The 15091-nt window shown below is 39.7% G+C and overlaps 1 protein-coding gene across 31 annotated transcripts in view; it reads left to right on the forward strand.

Moving 5' to 3' along the window:
• The window catches only part of NEB (nebulin), a 193063-nt gene that overhangs the window by 156579 nt on the left and 21393 nt on the right, over window positions 1–15091 (forward strand). For all 31 annotated transcript variants that reach the window (XM_039494923.1, XM_039494935.1, XM_039494927.1 and 28 more), the window contains 13 exons: window positions 58–168; window positions 1109–1219; window positions 2581–2682; window positions 2842–2946; window positions 8367–8477; window positions 8636–8740; window positions 9487–9591; window positions 9915–10019; window positions 10994–11104; window positions 11509–11619; window positions 12694–12807; window positions 12946–13050; window positions 13421–13525. In XM_039494923.1, the coding sequence (XP_039350857.1) occupies window positions 58–168; window positions 1109–1219; window positions 2581–2682; window positions 2842–2946; window positions 8367–8477; window positions 8636–8740; window positions 9487–9591; window positions 9915–10019; window positions 10994–11104; window positions 11509–11619; window positions 12694–12807; window positions 12946–13050; window positions 13421–13525 (1401 nt within the window). The remainder of the gene's footprint in view (window positions 1–57; window positions 169–1108; window positions 1220–2580; window positions 2683–2841; window positions 2947–8366; window positions 8478–8635; window positions 8741–9486; window positions 9592–9914; window positions 10020–10993; window positions 11105–11508; window positions 11620–12693; window positions 12808–12945; window positions 13051–13420; window positions 13526–15091) is intronic.

Raw genomic sequence — 15091 nt, forward strand, 5'->3', positions numbered from 1 at the left:
AATAGTTCCTTCTTATACCCTATATTTCTTTCAACTATTTTTTCTCTATGCATTCAGAACAAATACAAAGAGCAAAGTAAGAGGCAGCTTCCGCATGGTTCTTATACAACCCTGCCTGAGACACAGGACACTGTTCGTGTCAAAGAGGTGACCAAGAATGTCAGTGAGGTGCGTGACAAGTATACTGCAACATTTATTGCTCATGTAGAATTTTGCTATTGCTACATTCACAGTATTTATTTGATCATATGAAGCATTTTTTGTAGATCCCTCCATATGCATTTTCTAATTTCTGTCTAGTGAGACATTTGAAAGCAATAGAACTGCTCATGACCTTAAAGTTAAGCATATGCTTAAATGCTTTGCTGCATCAAGGCCCAAAACATCACATCTCATAGCTCTTAACTATGAGGGATCCCTATTCAGACATGCTTTAGGTAACCTTTGATGCTGTAAGTTGCTTCTAATGTATTATGCATTAGCAGGCACTCTGGATCCTCACTTTTTCTAAGTGGTTTAAGATTTTGTTGGTGGCGATAAACAATGTCCCTTTGGCTGGGGTAATATCTTTTTAAATATTTCAAGAGACCTCTTTCTGCTATCAGTCTTATTTCCATTTCCAGCTCCAACACATTGTCTTCAGGCTGAATTGGAGAACTGCTGTTGAGACTGTAAACTGTAGTGGGCAGGTTATGGTCTGTTACAGGGGCACATTCACTGGCACCTGTTAACCTCCTACCATTCCCATGAAAGGATGGAGTGTTGGAAGACGCTACCACAGAAGTCTTTGATTAGACAGGAAAGACTGGAACCATTTCAGGGCATTTCCAGTCAACCCTTCAGTTTCCTAGAGGTGGGATAGGGATATCTGGTGATTGGAGGTATCAAATGCTGCTGAGGGGTTCAGCGGGATGTGTATGGATATCTTCTAAACACTGCAGGAAACCAGGTTTCCTTGTCTCTGCTGATGCATGTTTAGAAGAAGTAAGTGATATCTCTGGCTAGCTCAGTTGGCTTCTGTGAGGCGTTATTGTGAATGTCAGAAGAACACAGCTCCTTGTGGGAATAATGAGTGACATATAACACAAACCCTTTTTGCTCCACACAGACAAACTATAAAAAGAAGTTTGTGAAGGAGAAAGGCAAGTCCAACTATTCCATCATGCTGGAGCCTCCTGAGGTGAAACATGCCATGGACGTTGCTAAGAAACAAAGTATTGTAAGTTTGTCCTGCATTTACATCAAGCAAACAGCCCATATGACCATTTTCAATTAGAGTCATTCTCAAATCAGAAAAATCAAATTGGTCTGATTTTGTAGCTGGATGTCTCCCCAGCCTCCATTTTGCAAGGGAAATATGCATGAAATTATGTGTAGGCAGAGAATTTCACCTAGAGAAATAAAGGCCATCTCTGGACAATGTGATTGGGAATTAAAATAGTTTGCTCACAAATAACAGTGACTCCACAATAATGTTTTCTTTCATTTTTTTCCATATGCTGTTAAAATTGCATTATATTTATTACTTCATTTGAAAATGACTTACAAAAGCTGGTCCCAAAGATCTGTTCCCAGTGAAATCAGTGGAAAAACTCCAACTGACTTTCACAGCAGCAATACTGGGTTCTCAGTGGCTAGATGACACTAAACTGGGAGGAGTGGTAGATACGCTGGAGGGTAGGGATAGGATACAGAGGGACCTAGACAAATTAGAGGATTGGGCCAAAAGAAATCTGATGAAGTTCAACAAGGACAAGTGCAGAGTCCTGCACTTAAGATGGAAGAATCCCATGCACTGCTACAGACTAGGGACCAAGTGGCTAGGCAGCAGTTCTGCAGAAAAGGACCTAGGGGTTACAGTGGATGAGAAGCTGAATATGAGTCAACAGTGTGCCCTTGTTACCAAGAAGGCTAAAGGCATTTTGGGATGTGTAAGTAGGGTCATTGCCAGCAGATGGAGGGACGTGATCATTCCCCTCTATTTGACATTGGTGAGGCCTCATCTGGAGTACTGTGTCCATTTTTGGGCCCCACACTACAAGAAGGATGTGGAAAAATTGGAAAGAGTCCAGCAGAGGGCAACAAAAATGATTAGGGGGCTGGAGCACATGACTTATGAGAAGAGCCTGAGGGAACTGGGATTGTTTAGTCTGCAGAAGAGAAGAATGAGGTGGGGATTTGATAGTTGCTTTCAACTACCTGAAAGGGGGTTCCAAAGAGAATGGATCTATATTGTTCTCAGTGGTACCAGATAACAGAACAAGGAGTAATGGTCTCAAGTTGCAGTGGGGGAGGTTTAGGTTGGATATTAGGAAAAACGTTTTCACTAGGAGGGTGGTGAAGCACTGGAATAGGTTACCTAGGGAGGTGGTGGAATCTCCTTCCTTAGAGGTTTTTAAGGTCAGGCTTGACAAAGCCCTGGCTGGGCTGATTTAGTTGGGGATTGGTCCTGCTTTGAGTAGGAGGTTGGACTAGATGACCTCCTGAGGTCCCTTCCGCCCTGATAGTCTATGTTTCTATGATTCTATCAGTGAACACTAGAGTAATCCACTTTCCTCTCTGTTTGTTTTCATTGATTAGGTTCAGTACAAAAAAGATGCTAAGTCACAGCTCCATTACACATCTATAGCAGATCGACCAGATATTAAGAAAGCAACCCAAGCTGCCAAGTTAATCAGTGATGTGAGTATTTTGTAAATCTCCTGTGTACCTCCTTAGCAGTATTTTTCCTATAGCAAACTGTATCAATATAAATTATTAGAACAACATGTGGAGATGTTTGCATTTTATCATTAAAAGTAAAAGTACATTTTTATGTACTGATTGTTTTTTCTTCAATAGATTCAATACAAAGCCAAGGCTCGAGGAGAGGCTTGCCTTGGTGTAAGCATGCTGGGACGTCCAGATATGGAACTTGCTAAGGAGGTGTCCAAGCTTACTAGCCAGGTAATAATAAATGTTTGCAAATTTTGGAGCGGTGTGAATAATGGCATGAGTTCAGATTCTTCTGGAACAGAAGTCAGTAGACTTTTTCAACCACTTCAGAATTGAAGATGGAAATAATTCTAGATAATTTTAAGGGGAGTATGGTAACTTAATTTGAAAAAGGTAACTCATTGGGCAGAGTTTGTGTGCTTTATTACAAAAGCAGCAAATGTTTGTCTAAGGGGTATTCTGTGTATAATGGGACTGATATAGCTTTCAGTGATGTAAGTGGATCTTAAGTCACCATTCCCTTGCATTTTAGTCATTCACATCTGTGCAAAGTGAACATACAAGATTTTTGCAAGATGGCGGAGAATCATGCCCAATGGCTAAAGCTCAGTTGACTTCAATGGGAGCAGAGCTGAGCCCTGGAGAGATGGTCTTTGGGAGCGGGGAGGTTGGGCTTTGCTTCTCTTGTGGTTTCTTTGTCTGTCCTCTTTTCTCCATTCTTCACTTTTCTTGACATAAACTTCTTCTGTTTCCATCTTATGAAGAACATGTCACTTGTAGTCCCTCAGAAATGTTCAGCATAAAGAACTTTACACAAGAGGAAGTGTATCTTCAGGGAAACCTACATGTAGAAATCAACGCCAAACATCTGAGTTGCTCTGTTGGTATTAGAATTTGGAAAATAATTATTGAATGCTGAGGACAAGGCTAAAATTGGGCACCCAAAATTAGAGCCCATTTTTGAAAACTCACTCTTTGTGCTTCACTTCATCCCGTCTGTAAAATGGGGAGGATAATACTGCTTACCCACCTTTGTGAAGTACTTTGTAATGGACAGGTCGTAATAATCACTATATATATAAGTGCAAGTTATTATTTTACATTAGAGATTTCTACTATCCTTTCCATTTGACTATTCAAGATAAGGAATTATTTTAACATATGTCTTTCAATAATTCATTACCTTTTATTTTTGAATGAATACATCATGTTAGTATAAACTTCCTTTCTCTGTAAAATAATCTGGAACATCAGTTAGTGTGGATTTTACTCTTGCTGTTTCCTGTGGGAATTTTTCAACCAGGACCTCACCACCACTTGGTTCTCTCACACAACTTTATGCTTGATCCCTGTGATGGTCTGCTGTTCTGATCTTGCTATCTTGCTACGCATTATAGGTGGAATACCTCAAAGGACACATGAGAGGGCATGGAGCAGCATCTTATGATACACCAATGATGAGACACGTTAAGAAAGCTAATGTCCTAAGTAGTCATGTAAGATGGATTTAAGTGACACAAAAGGGCATGTCCCTTCTCTATATCTTCCTCTATGTTGTATATGATCTGTGTCATTCCCAGCACAAGATAATCAGCCTGAATTGTAAATGAGTTTATAATGCACCAGTTGCACTGTTTTTTCTGCAGTCTTTGTGTCAAAAGTGTGGAATGCACCAAAAATTTGTGAAGCTGACCATTTGGCTAACACCTCTTTTTTTCCAATGCAAAGACTGTGCATGGGACTCTGGGTGGGGAATTTGACTAAACCAATTTACAGTATGGAGAACTCGAAGCCAAATTCTACCCTTGCCTTTCGTGCAGCTTCCAGTGATTTTAATGGATGTCTCCAACACACACAGCCGAGGCTGGAATTCTGCTCTTAAGATTTAAATTGAAAAAATGCAGCTATATAAGCTGAATTTGGTGGGGTCTTGCACTCTTGAAGACAACATAGGAAACGGGAAAATATGTGCCTTTGGATGACAGTGCTTAAACTGAAAGATACAAACTCACACTGAGATGGAGTTAAGGATCTGATACTGAACTGCAAAAGCAAAGAAGTCTTAATCCCTCGTGCATTTAGATTTTGCAGCATATATTTGTGTTACTTTAGGTCACTCAGCAGTTTGTACACACTCTTCTACCTAGGTATAATGGTCAATGAAAACAGTGTGGAGTCCATTGCCTTAATGGGGATTTTAAAAAAGACATTCCTTTACTGTTTTTACAGTAATCAGAAAAACAATAGGAAACCCTGATACCTGCTCCCATGTGCTCTGACTCAGTCAATGAGATCCTCTGCCATGCTACAGATCATTCATTGAGGTCAGATTGTTTCCTTCTGCACTGATCTGGTCAGAAGAGGGTTTATGTGAATCCCTGTAATGTGCTCCTGTTATTTCATTGGAAACCAAGAGAGATTATTCAGTTGCTGGCCCCAGGATCTGTTCCCCAGACCTGTTTTTGGGCCCACCTGAGGATCAGGGTCATAGGAAGTCAATGGAATTGTGCCAATTTACACCAGCCAAAGTATTGTCCCATTGTCAGGAATGCGGTGATGATGTATATCATTTTCAACACACTCATAATACACTGTGGATGAGGTTCACCCATTCACTTAGCTTCATGGTGTCAGAGTGGTACAATGCAGCCAGTGTGTTTCTGTAAATTTGGCCCCAAACCTCTGGCAAAATAAATTCTGATTGCAATTATTTCAGGGCACATATTTTCTAATATGCCTTCCCACCTCAGAAATCATGGGTATTATGGCTTTGTCACAGGGTGTGAAATGACAGTGCACAGATCCTATTTTACTCAAATATTTCCAAAGGAAAAAAGGGGTTTTACTGTTTTTCATGTCTACATGTGATTAATGCATGCGACTGCAGCATGTCTAAACATCACCTACTATATTTGTCAGGTAATAAGAATCTTTCCTTGGAGCTGGGGGCCTATTAAGCCCACACTTGCTCCATAAAAGCAGACTTTACAAGGGAAAGAAGAAAAGCAGCATAACTCATGAGTAATGAGCAGCACTCCTTTTTATGTGTTTTAGCTTCAGTTCTGTTTTTAAGTTAAGACCAGACCTTCCTTTAGTCTTTGAGTAACTTTTTTAGCTGGCTTGATTTTCATCTTGAAAGAAACCAAGTTCTTTGAGTCTTGAAACTGATGTGGCATGTCTCCATGGTTGTCTTCTTTGTCGTGTTTACTTTTCTGGGCATTTCCTATTAGAGAAGCAGCATCTCACCCATCTTGTTATCCTACTTTTACAAGACATGTACCCATTTTGTTCTCTAACCATTCACTCTTTTTTGTTTTCTCTGTGTATCTGTTGTAATTATTTTTAATTTGGAGCTATGTTTAGTTTCTCCTCTCTGTGATCATTTCTTTTCTTATGAGTTCAGCAAAAGTGAACTACTCTACTTTGACATATGGGCCTGATTCTGATTATTACACCAGTGTGTCTCCATGGAGTTTAGTGCATTTACACCATTGTGATATCAGAATCAGACACTAAGTGTTGCTCTTGAATGGCAACAAATATTGATGTTCTTTGTTTTCTTACAGCAAGTATAGAGCTGGTGTAGAGCATGAGACTGTATGGATAAAATATGCTAAAGAATTTAAAAGCCAAGAATAAGTGGAATGTGATTTATCTATGCATTGAGCACCTTTTGCGTTTACTAATATGGAACTGTATGCTACTATTTCTGTAAACGTGTTTAAAGCATAGGTATCATTCCCAGCATGATCCATTCCTTTCATCAGTTGTGTCCATCATCTCTTCTGTAGATGACTTGTTTCATTTGATTATTTGTATAAGTAGCACTTGTGGATTTATTTTTACTGGAGAATTATTGATGGCTAGTGCTGGAAAGGGCCTCCTGTCCCTGCCTCACTTGCCACAGTCTCTTACCCTCATGCAGGATGTGTCTGTGGGTTAGGGGAAGGAGGTGTCATTGCCTCATCCCCTTTCCACACCCACCTGTGGATCAGCAAGGGGCAGCACATAGAATATCTCTGCTGGCTGCAGCTCAGTTAGAATGGCCACACACCTACCCACACCTACAATGTAGGCTCTGATTGTAAAAGCCAGACTGTAACCCTAAACTCTTGAGAGCCAACTAGTTGGAGTTTCGACTTCAGTGGATCAGAATTTGGTCCTAATTGCAAGAGCTCATGTACACTTTAAGAACTGTCGAAGAAAAACTCAGTTCTCGCTTTTTGTTTGGGTGCAGCAAAATCAAATACTTTATTATTTCTCCAGTAATTACAATGGAGGGAGAGAGTGCCATAGGACACAGGGTCGCCCCAGTCCTGGACAGGTCTCTCAACTGGTAAACAATTACATCAAGCCTTTATACCTTTGTTACAGACAATTTCTAGCAATCATGGAGACAGTAAAAAGCAACAAATACATTTTGTTTATACATAAGCTTTTCTGCTATCTTACTAGAAAAAGCAAGACTGCACATTGCAAGGTCGTAATACTTTCACACAGTTCACTCTGTCTTACATTATCTTGCTTCTACAAATCTCATGTCATAAGGGTCACAGTATGGCCTGACTCTTGCTAACTGACTAACATGCATTAAAATCCCCTTCAAATCCTTATTAATTCTTTCCTTGCTTCCACAGAACTCTGCTGAAAGTACCTCAGCAACCCACAATGGCAAAATGACTTTCCTGTTCAAAACGTGTCCCTAATTGGAGTGCAAGGGTCCCTGTCCTGTGTATTTGTAGACATTGAGAACAGTGGTCATCCCCTGTAGGTCCACAGGAAATAGTCATCTGCATCTAAACCTAGAGCCAGTGAGAGAGAGCAGATCACCATGTGTGAAATCTTGGTCCCATTAAAGTCAGTGGCAAAATTCCCATTGATTTCAACAGGGCCAGGATTTCACCTTATGTCTGCTGAACTTTCATGGGCTTTCACTGATGTTCATGGTTATGGTTTAACCTGAGCCTTCACCTTAATTCAGGGTGGGTCTAGGGATCTTGCTTAGCCTGTTGTGCACCCCAGTTCCTAATGATTAGTTTAAATTTACCCTTTCTGAAGATGTGACCACTCTCCCTTTTTGTACGTATCACCTCTTTTTGGTTAAGATAAATTGTTGTATCTTCATTATGCACCTGAAAATATTTCTGCTGCCTCATTTATGCTACTACCTCTTGAGTATTTAGGTAGTTTTCGTATCTCCCTCTTTTCTAAGATACACATATTAAGCTTCTCTAACCACTCTTTGTACAATTGCCAGTTGGTCCCTTTGGGTCAGATTCTGCAGTCATACATGCCTACACAACTCCCACCGATATGAACATTGGCCTATCTTATTTAGCTATTCTTTTGTCAACTTAAAAAAAAAACTTCTTCAATGTACATTGAACTTCTTTATCTGCATGTGAGGAGCTAAAACCTGTGCATTGAATGAAAGCTATGAATGGTGTCTTGTAAAAACAGAATGTGCATTTTCTTTCCCATATCAGGTGATCTCTAAAAGATCTTTTATTCCAATGGATGTCTTAAAATTATTGCATTTTTTGATCCTCTGTTTGCCATCAGACTCTTTGTGAATGTGGACTTCTTCAGTCTCTGGCACAAGACAGGCTAACGTTCAGGAATAATTGAAATGCGTTGTTGTTTTCCATTAGTTGAAGTATAAAGCGAATTTTGACAAGGAGAAGGGTAAGAGGCCGAAGTATGACTTGAAGGAGGCCAAGATCTATAAGACCTTGAAAGATGCTCACAACATTGCTAGTGAGGTATGCCTACTCATTATAATCTTTTGCATTTTCCAGGGGTTTTAAAAATTTTTGACTTTGACTAGCAGAGTCTTACTTTGTGTTACTAATACATTATATGTTAAAAGCTTTATTTACAGTCTTCTTTCCTGATGTTGTTTGATATTTCATTCCTGTAGGTTAAATATAAGGCAGATCTAAAGAAACTTCACAAGCCTGTGACAGACATGTCAGAATCGCTGATAATGAACCATGTCCTGAGTACAAGTCAACTCTCCAGTGCTGTAAGCTCATTAACTAACCTGAGATCTAATTGATTTTCTATTCTCATTGTGTATTGACCTCTGCTAACAATTTCTATAACAGCTCCCTCCTTTACTGTTACGAGGACATCACCTGGTAGTGATCTCTTCCTCTCCTACCTAATGATTATTACCTAGCCAACTAGCAACATTAATACATCCAGCCTTTGGACGCTGAAATCTATACATGTAGAACTGCTACCATTTTAAAACCTCTAACCATTTTTTAACTGTAGTCATTTTTTACATTTTCGACTGATCATATCTCACTAACAAATACCAGATTTCTTTTTCATTTTCTCCTCTTTTTTTTCTTTGCAATTCTTTCCTATTTATTATTAATTGTGACTTTCTTTTTTACTGTTTTAATGGGATTTTTGTGTTTAATATCACCCTGCTGTAGTATCACATAATGATGGCTATGTCTAATAGAGCACTTCAGAATGATATAAAAGATCAGTCATTATTACATGACATAACCCCATTTCTTTTCTTTTCCTGGTGTAAAATAAAATCTTGATCCATTTTGAAATTATCAGAAAGGACAACTGTCCATCCCAAATCTTTAGAAATAAATCTATTTGGGGGTTGCTTTCCCCCCACCTCCCTCGTGTTGTTAGATTTCTAATTGCTATTTGATGTGCCATTGAAGTGTTTGCATTAGTTGGGCCTAGGAAGTAGACCTGATCAGGTTTTTATTGAGGTGGTACTTGATGCCTTCCCTTCAGTACCAGTACAAGAAGCAATATGAGAAGAGTAAGGGTCACTACCATGTGGTGCCAGATAACCTTGAACAGCTTCATCTAAAGGAGGCTACAGAACTACAGAGTCAAGTAAGTTGGTCAAGTGTTTCTCATTCATCCATTTACTTTCAATACCAAACAGTCACTGCAATTACCCCTAGAGGGCTCTCTGATACAGAATGAGCCCTGTGCCAACCTGCTTTATGCAAACTATACAAGCAGGAACACAGAAGTCAGGTAAAAACATTTACACATCTATTCCTATTGAACGCTCACTATATGTATGCATGTTTTTGACACAATAGCAAGTCTGTCCCTTCCATGTCTTTAACCTATGATGGCAGTACCTATGAGCTGGTATAGCAGCTGCTTCTCTGGTAATTCAGAGCCTAACTTGGGTCTCCTATTGTCAGGTGAAATACAAGGAGAAGTATGAAAAGGAAAAAGGAAAAGCCATGCTGGACTTTGAAACTCCAACATATATCACTGCTAAGGAATCTCAGCACATGCAGAGTGAGGTAAGATGCTTCATCAGTGAACTCAGTAGAGTTAGATTTAGGACACCTCTGTATACAGCTGTTTCATTGTTATGTTTTCACAGTGAACTGAAAATGGTTGGGGGTAAACCTTGAATGGTATTGTGCCCTGTAAACTATAATTACATTGTAATGTAAGTTCCATTATACCTGCATTACCAATGGAATCATACTTCGTTAATTCAAGGGATTTCAGTGTGTAACTATAAAGGATGTACCTCTGACACTCTACCTACATCAACAAACTGTAATAAAGTAGCCCATACTTGACCAATAGCTTTGAGCCTATGGGAGAAATACAGCGTGAGATCACCATTTCACTGAAGGTCTTGCAGCAGAATGTATTACGTGAGTTATCGCAGTCTATGGGAAGACTTTTCAAACTGTAAATGTAAGTGCTCAGGATATCATTCTTATTGGAGGCCTATATTTTTCAGCAGCTCTGTTTAATTGCTGTTTGTCTCTGATGTCACAGTATTTTTCATTGCCCTGTCATTCTATCCTTTCAAGCAGTTATTTCTTATCAGCTTTAAGTTTTGATCTTGTTTCGTCACATTGAGAAACTTATACATGTTGAAACACACTTGTATAAGGTGGTCAGTCATGCTGTTTGAGTGCTTCCATGGATTGTTTGAACTTCTTGCCATACACAGACAATTAGAAACACTTCTGATATAGAGTCAGCTCCAGCTTCCATTGAAGCCAATGAGAGCTGTTTCATAGACTTCAGTGGGAGCAGGGTTATGCCCACAGTTACCTTCCTGGAGATAGAACAGGAGTACTTTTGGCACCTTAGAGACTAACAAATTTATTTGAGCGTCTTCCTGGAGATGGTGACACTGAAATCAATGGAGATTATTAGAAGTTGTTCTTTTGTCCTGGTCCATTTATTTTGAAGCAATATGAAAAAAAGTAATAAATATTTGCTTTTTTCTCCTTCTTCCTACTCATATTAGAAAGAATATAAGAAGGACTATGAAGAGTCCATTAAAGGCAGAAACCTTGCTGGCCTGGAGATTACACCATCTTTCTTACATGCCAAATATGCAACCAAAATAGCAAGCGAGGTAGCAGCTACTCTGCATTTACTTCCTCTATTGAGCCAAATAATTCCACTAATTAACCTCACCAGTATATTCCCTCACTGCTTACTCATGTATGTTAAGTATATTTTCAGATGTCTTTGTACCATCATGTAATTTGTTGCATATGTTAATTCCACTAATTGTTAACTGTATTCACATTTATTGTGTCCCTTTACATCAGCATAATTGTTCCTGTGTGTGTGTGCATCCATAAGAGTTTAGGCTGAGTTCTGATCTCAGTCTTTAGAGAGTGTATAGCTCCAAACAATATTCTTTGTTACTTAAAACAAAACAAAAAACAAAAACCCTGTTCGGCCTCATTTTTTCTTTACATCAGAGTAGCGGAACGATGTTTGCAGTTTCCCCTTCTTTTTTTCTTCCGATAGAAAGAATACAGGAGGGATCTAGAGGAAGGTGTCAGAGGTAAAGGTATGACACTCTTAGAGGAGACTCCAGACATGTTAAGAGCAAAGAATGCAACTCATATCCTAAATGAGGTAAGTCAAATAGCTAGCTGGAATAAGGCCTGACTGGAACTAGAACCATTCCACATTATTAATGCACAAGGTGACTTTAACAAAAAATGACAAATGTTGCTAGACATGGCCTTTGGGGAAGGGAAGAGTGTTCCAGTGAGCTGGAGAATGGGAGCCAGCACTTGTTGAGCACTGTTCACGACTCTGCAACTGACTTTCTGTATGACCTTGTGCAAATCACTTTAAGTACACTGCATATCTGTAATAAAGGTATTTCAAGTAACTGCTCTCACAGGAGTAGCTAAGTTAACTCATGTTTCTAAAGGCTTCACCACCACTGGATAAAAGGAGACTTCCAAATACAAATTATTATTATTATTTATTATTATAATTATTATGGTATGTCAATGCAATACTTCAAATTAAATCTACCTGATAACTGGCAAAGGGGATATTTGAATTTGTAATATATCTGTATTGATGCTGCAGCAAATTTGTGCAGTTAAAGTTTATTTTATTACCATAATTTATATTACAACTGATAATGGGCCAAATGTAGCAAAGTTTCTGGTGTAAGTTACACTGACTTGCACCAAATAAATCCTTTGAACTCCAGGGAAGATTCACCCTAGTGTTTCTGGTATTGTGCTTCACATAGTTACCATTGAGAGGCAACATTAATTCCAGAGGTTCTGAAGCCGCTATAGTACATTTTCCAGACAGCACTAGCATCTAATTGCCCACCTCCTAGCACAAGTGGCAGGTCCCTACTTTCCACAACCGGGTCCCTAGGGAATTTCTGCCCTGAGACCTTGTTTCAAGGTTTATGATGCCACCGTCAGCACAACCTTGAAATAAACCTGGCTCATGACATTTGTCCATTTACTGCTGTATTGTGTTGTCTGTTCTGAGCATTTACATAGTTTTTATGGAAAATAAACTGTCATGAGTTAATATATTTGAATTTAATTTTGTGGTTTTGTGTGTATGATTGTCATATGCCATTTCTAGATGATGGAGCTATTTTGTAATGAAGTTGCCAGAGCCATCCCATTCTACATATTTTTTTTTTCAAATTATTATCTTCACCCATAGAAAGAGTACAAGAAAGCACTGGAGCTTGAAATCAAAGGAAGAGGTCTGACAGACCTGGCTTTGGAAACACCAGACTATATGAGGGCAAAGAATGCTACTGACATTGCCAGTCAGGTGAGTGTGAATAGCGCAGACATAAAACCTGATGACTTTTTAAAAAGAAACCTTATGAAGAGTATTTTCTGAGTAGATGAGAGAAGGCAGTGGTCATAGATATGATTGAGGGTCCCTAACCGAAATGTTTTCCAACAGATTAAATATAAGCATTTGGCAGAAATGGATAAAGCCAATTACACCTCTGTTATCGATACTCCAGAGATCATTCATGCCCAGCAGGTCAAGAACCTTTCAAGCCAGGTAATGAGATTTAAAGAGTCATGGTTGTTGTTCATTCTCAGTGAGTCTCTCCCTTACTTGATCATTAACAGATACTAATTCAGAGCAGATTTTGTTTTAAAGTGAATTAAACTAACTGGCTGTAACAAAATTCAGGAGAGAATGCTGGACATATGCTACCAAAGAGCTATCAGACTAGCATCTCTGACCGACATTAATGTCAGTCAACATTTAAAAAAAAATCCTGCATAAAGATTATTTTATGTGTTTGTATCATCCACTGAATTGCTCGCTGCTGTTTAAACTTGCATTAATCAGCAATAAATAATGCTATACTATATTTTAATTATCTTTAACAGAAAACTATTTTTAAAAAAAATTGATTTAACAGAAAAAATATAAGGAAGATGCAGGAAGGACCATGTCACACTACCTGGCTGTTGTAGACACACCTGAAATGCTGAGAGTCCGTGAGAACCAAAAGAACTTTAGCACTGTACGTATATGTACCAAGCCATTGTTTATTGTCAGAGAACAGAGAACATTTCCCATCTAATTAGCTTGTTCCTGTTTTAAGACTCCTTATCCTTATGGCCCTACCAAATTCACAGTCCATTTTGGTCAATTTCATGCTCATAGGATTTTAAAAATTGTAAATTTCTTGATTTCAGCTATTTAAATCTGAAATTTCACAGTATTGTAATTGTAGGGGTCCTGACCCAAAAAGGAGTTGTCGGGGAGGGGAGGTTGCAAGGTTATTGTAGGGGGCGTTGCGGGACTGTTACCCTTACTTCTGTGCTGGTGCTGGCGGGGCGCTGCCTTCAGAGTTGGGCGCCTGGCCAACAGCTGCCAGTCTCTGGCCACCCAGCTCTGAAGTCAGTGCAGAAGTAAGGGTGGCAATACTGTGACCCCCCCTAAAATAACCTTGTTGTGTAGTTGTGGCACCAGCGCTGGGAGAGAGCCCAGCACTGTAAAACCACCCCCACAAGGGGAGTAGCTAGCTCCCAGTGCTAGTGCACTGTCTACACTTCCACTTTACAGCGCTGAAACTCACATCACTCAGGGGGGTGATTTTCACACCCCTGAGCGAGAAAGTTTCAGCGCTGTAAAGTGGCAGTGTAGACACGGCCTCCGTTCTGAATTTACTGACAAAAGCAGTTGTGCATTACTGTAATATTTACTCAGAACATGTTAGTCTACAAGACCTTAGTTTAAAATTTGCTTTAAAATATTTCATTAGTGTGTTGCTGAAGATTATAAAATCACATCTCTACAAAATCCTTGCACAGATTTTTAAATGCACAATCAGTGTATTCATCTTTAGCCATAAATGCTTGGATCTTCAGATGTATAGTTTTTTGAATAAATCCTTCAAAAGACCACCCTTATCTAAAATACACATACAGGCCTGGGCTGCCATTGGGCATAGGGGCACCAGTTTAATAATACTGCATAGGGCCCCATAAATCCTAAGAATGGCCCTTCCCACAGCATCCTAAAAAACACAGTTCCTATACTACAAAATACAAGGAAGGAAGGTGTGGCTGCATAAATGGAGCAAGAGGGTCCTAGGGTATGTCTACACTGCAGCTGGAAGCAAGCCTCCCAGCCCAGGGAGGCAGACTTGTGCTAGCAGGCTTGATCTAGTGTGCTAAAAATAGCAGTATGGATGCTGTTTGGGCAGCAGCTTGGGCTCTTAAGCCCATCCCACACCCAGGGTCTGAACTCGGATGGCTAGCCCAAGTCTCTGCTAGAGCCATAATGATCACACTGCTGTTTTTAGCACACTAGCTTGAGTCCTGCTAGCCTGAGTCTCTCTACCTGGGCTGGGGTGTTCACTCCGAGCTACAGTGTAGCCATACCTCAGTGGTTCTCAACCTGTTTACCATTGTGGCCACATATGCAGCTCTCCATGTGTTATGTGGACTGCATCCACACAATATAGCTATACTACCCGTATGGCCCTGAGGCTGTCACATGGGCCACAGCTGTGTGCTGATTGGGCCAAGGACCACGGCCATACCCCTAAAGACATGGGCAAAATTTTAAATTTAAAACAGAG

This window comes from Mauremys reevesii, linkage group 11 (genome assembly GCF_016161935.1).
Source record: "Mauremys reevesii isolate NIE-2019 linkage group 11, ASM1616193v1, whole genome shotgun sequence".
NCBI lineage: Eukaryota > Metazoa > Chordata > Testudines > Geoemydidae > Mauremys > Mauremys reevesii.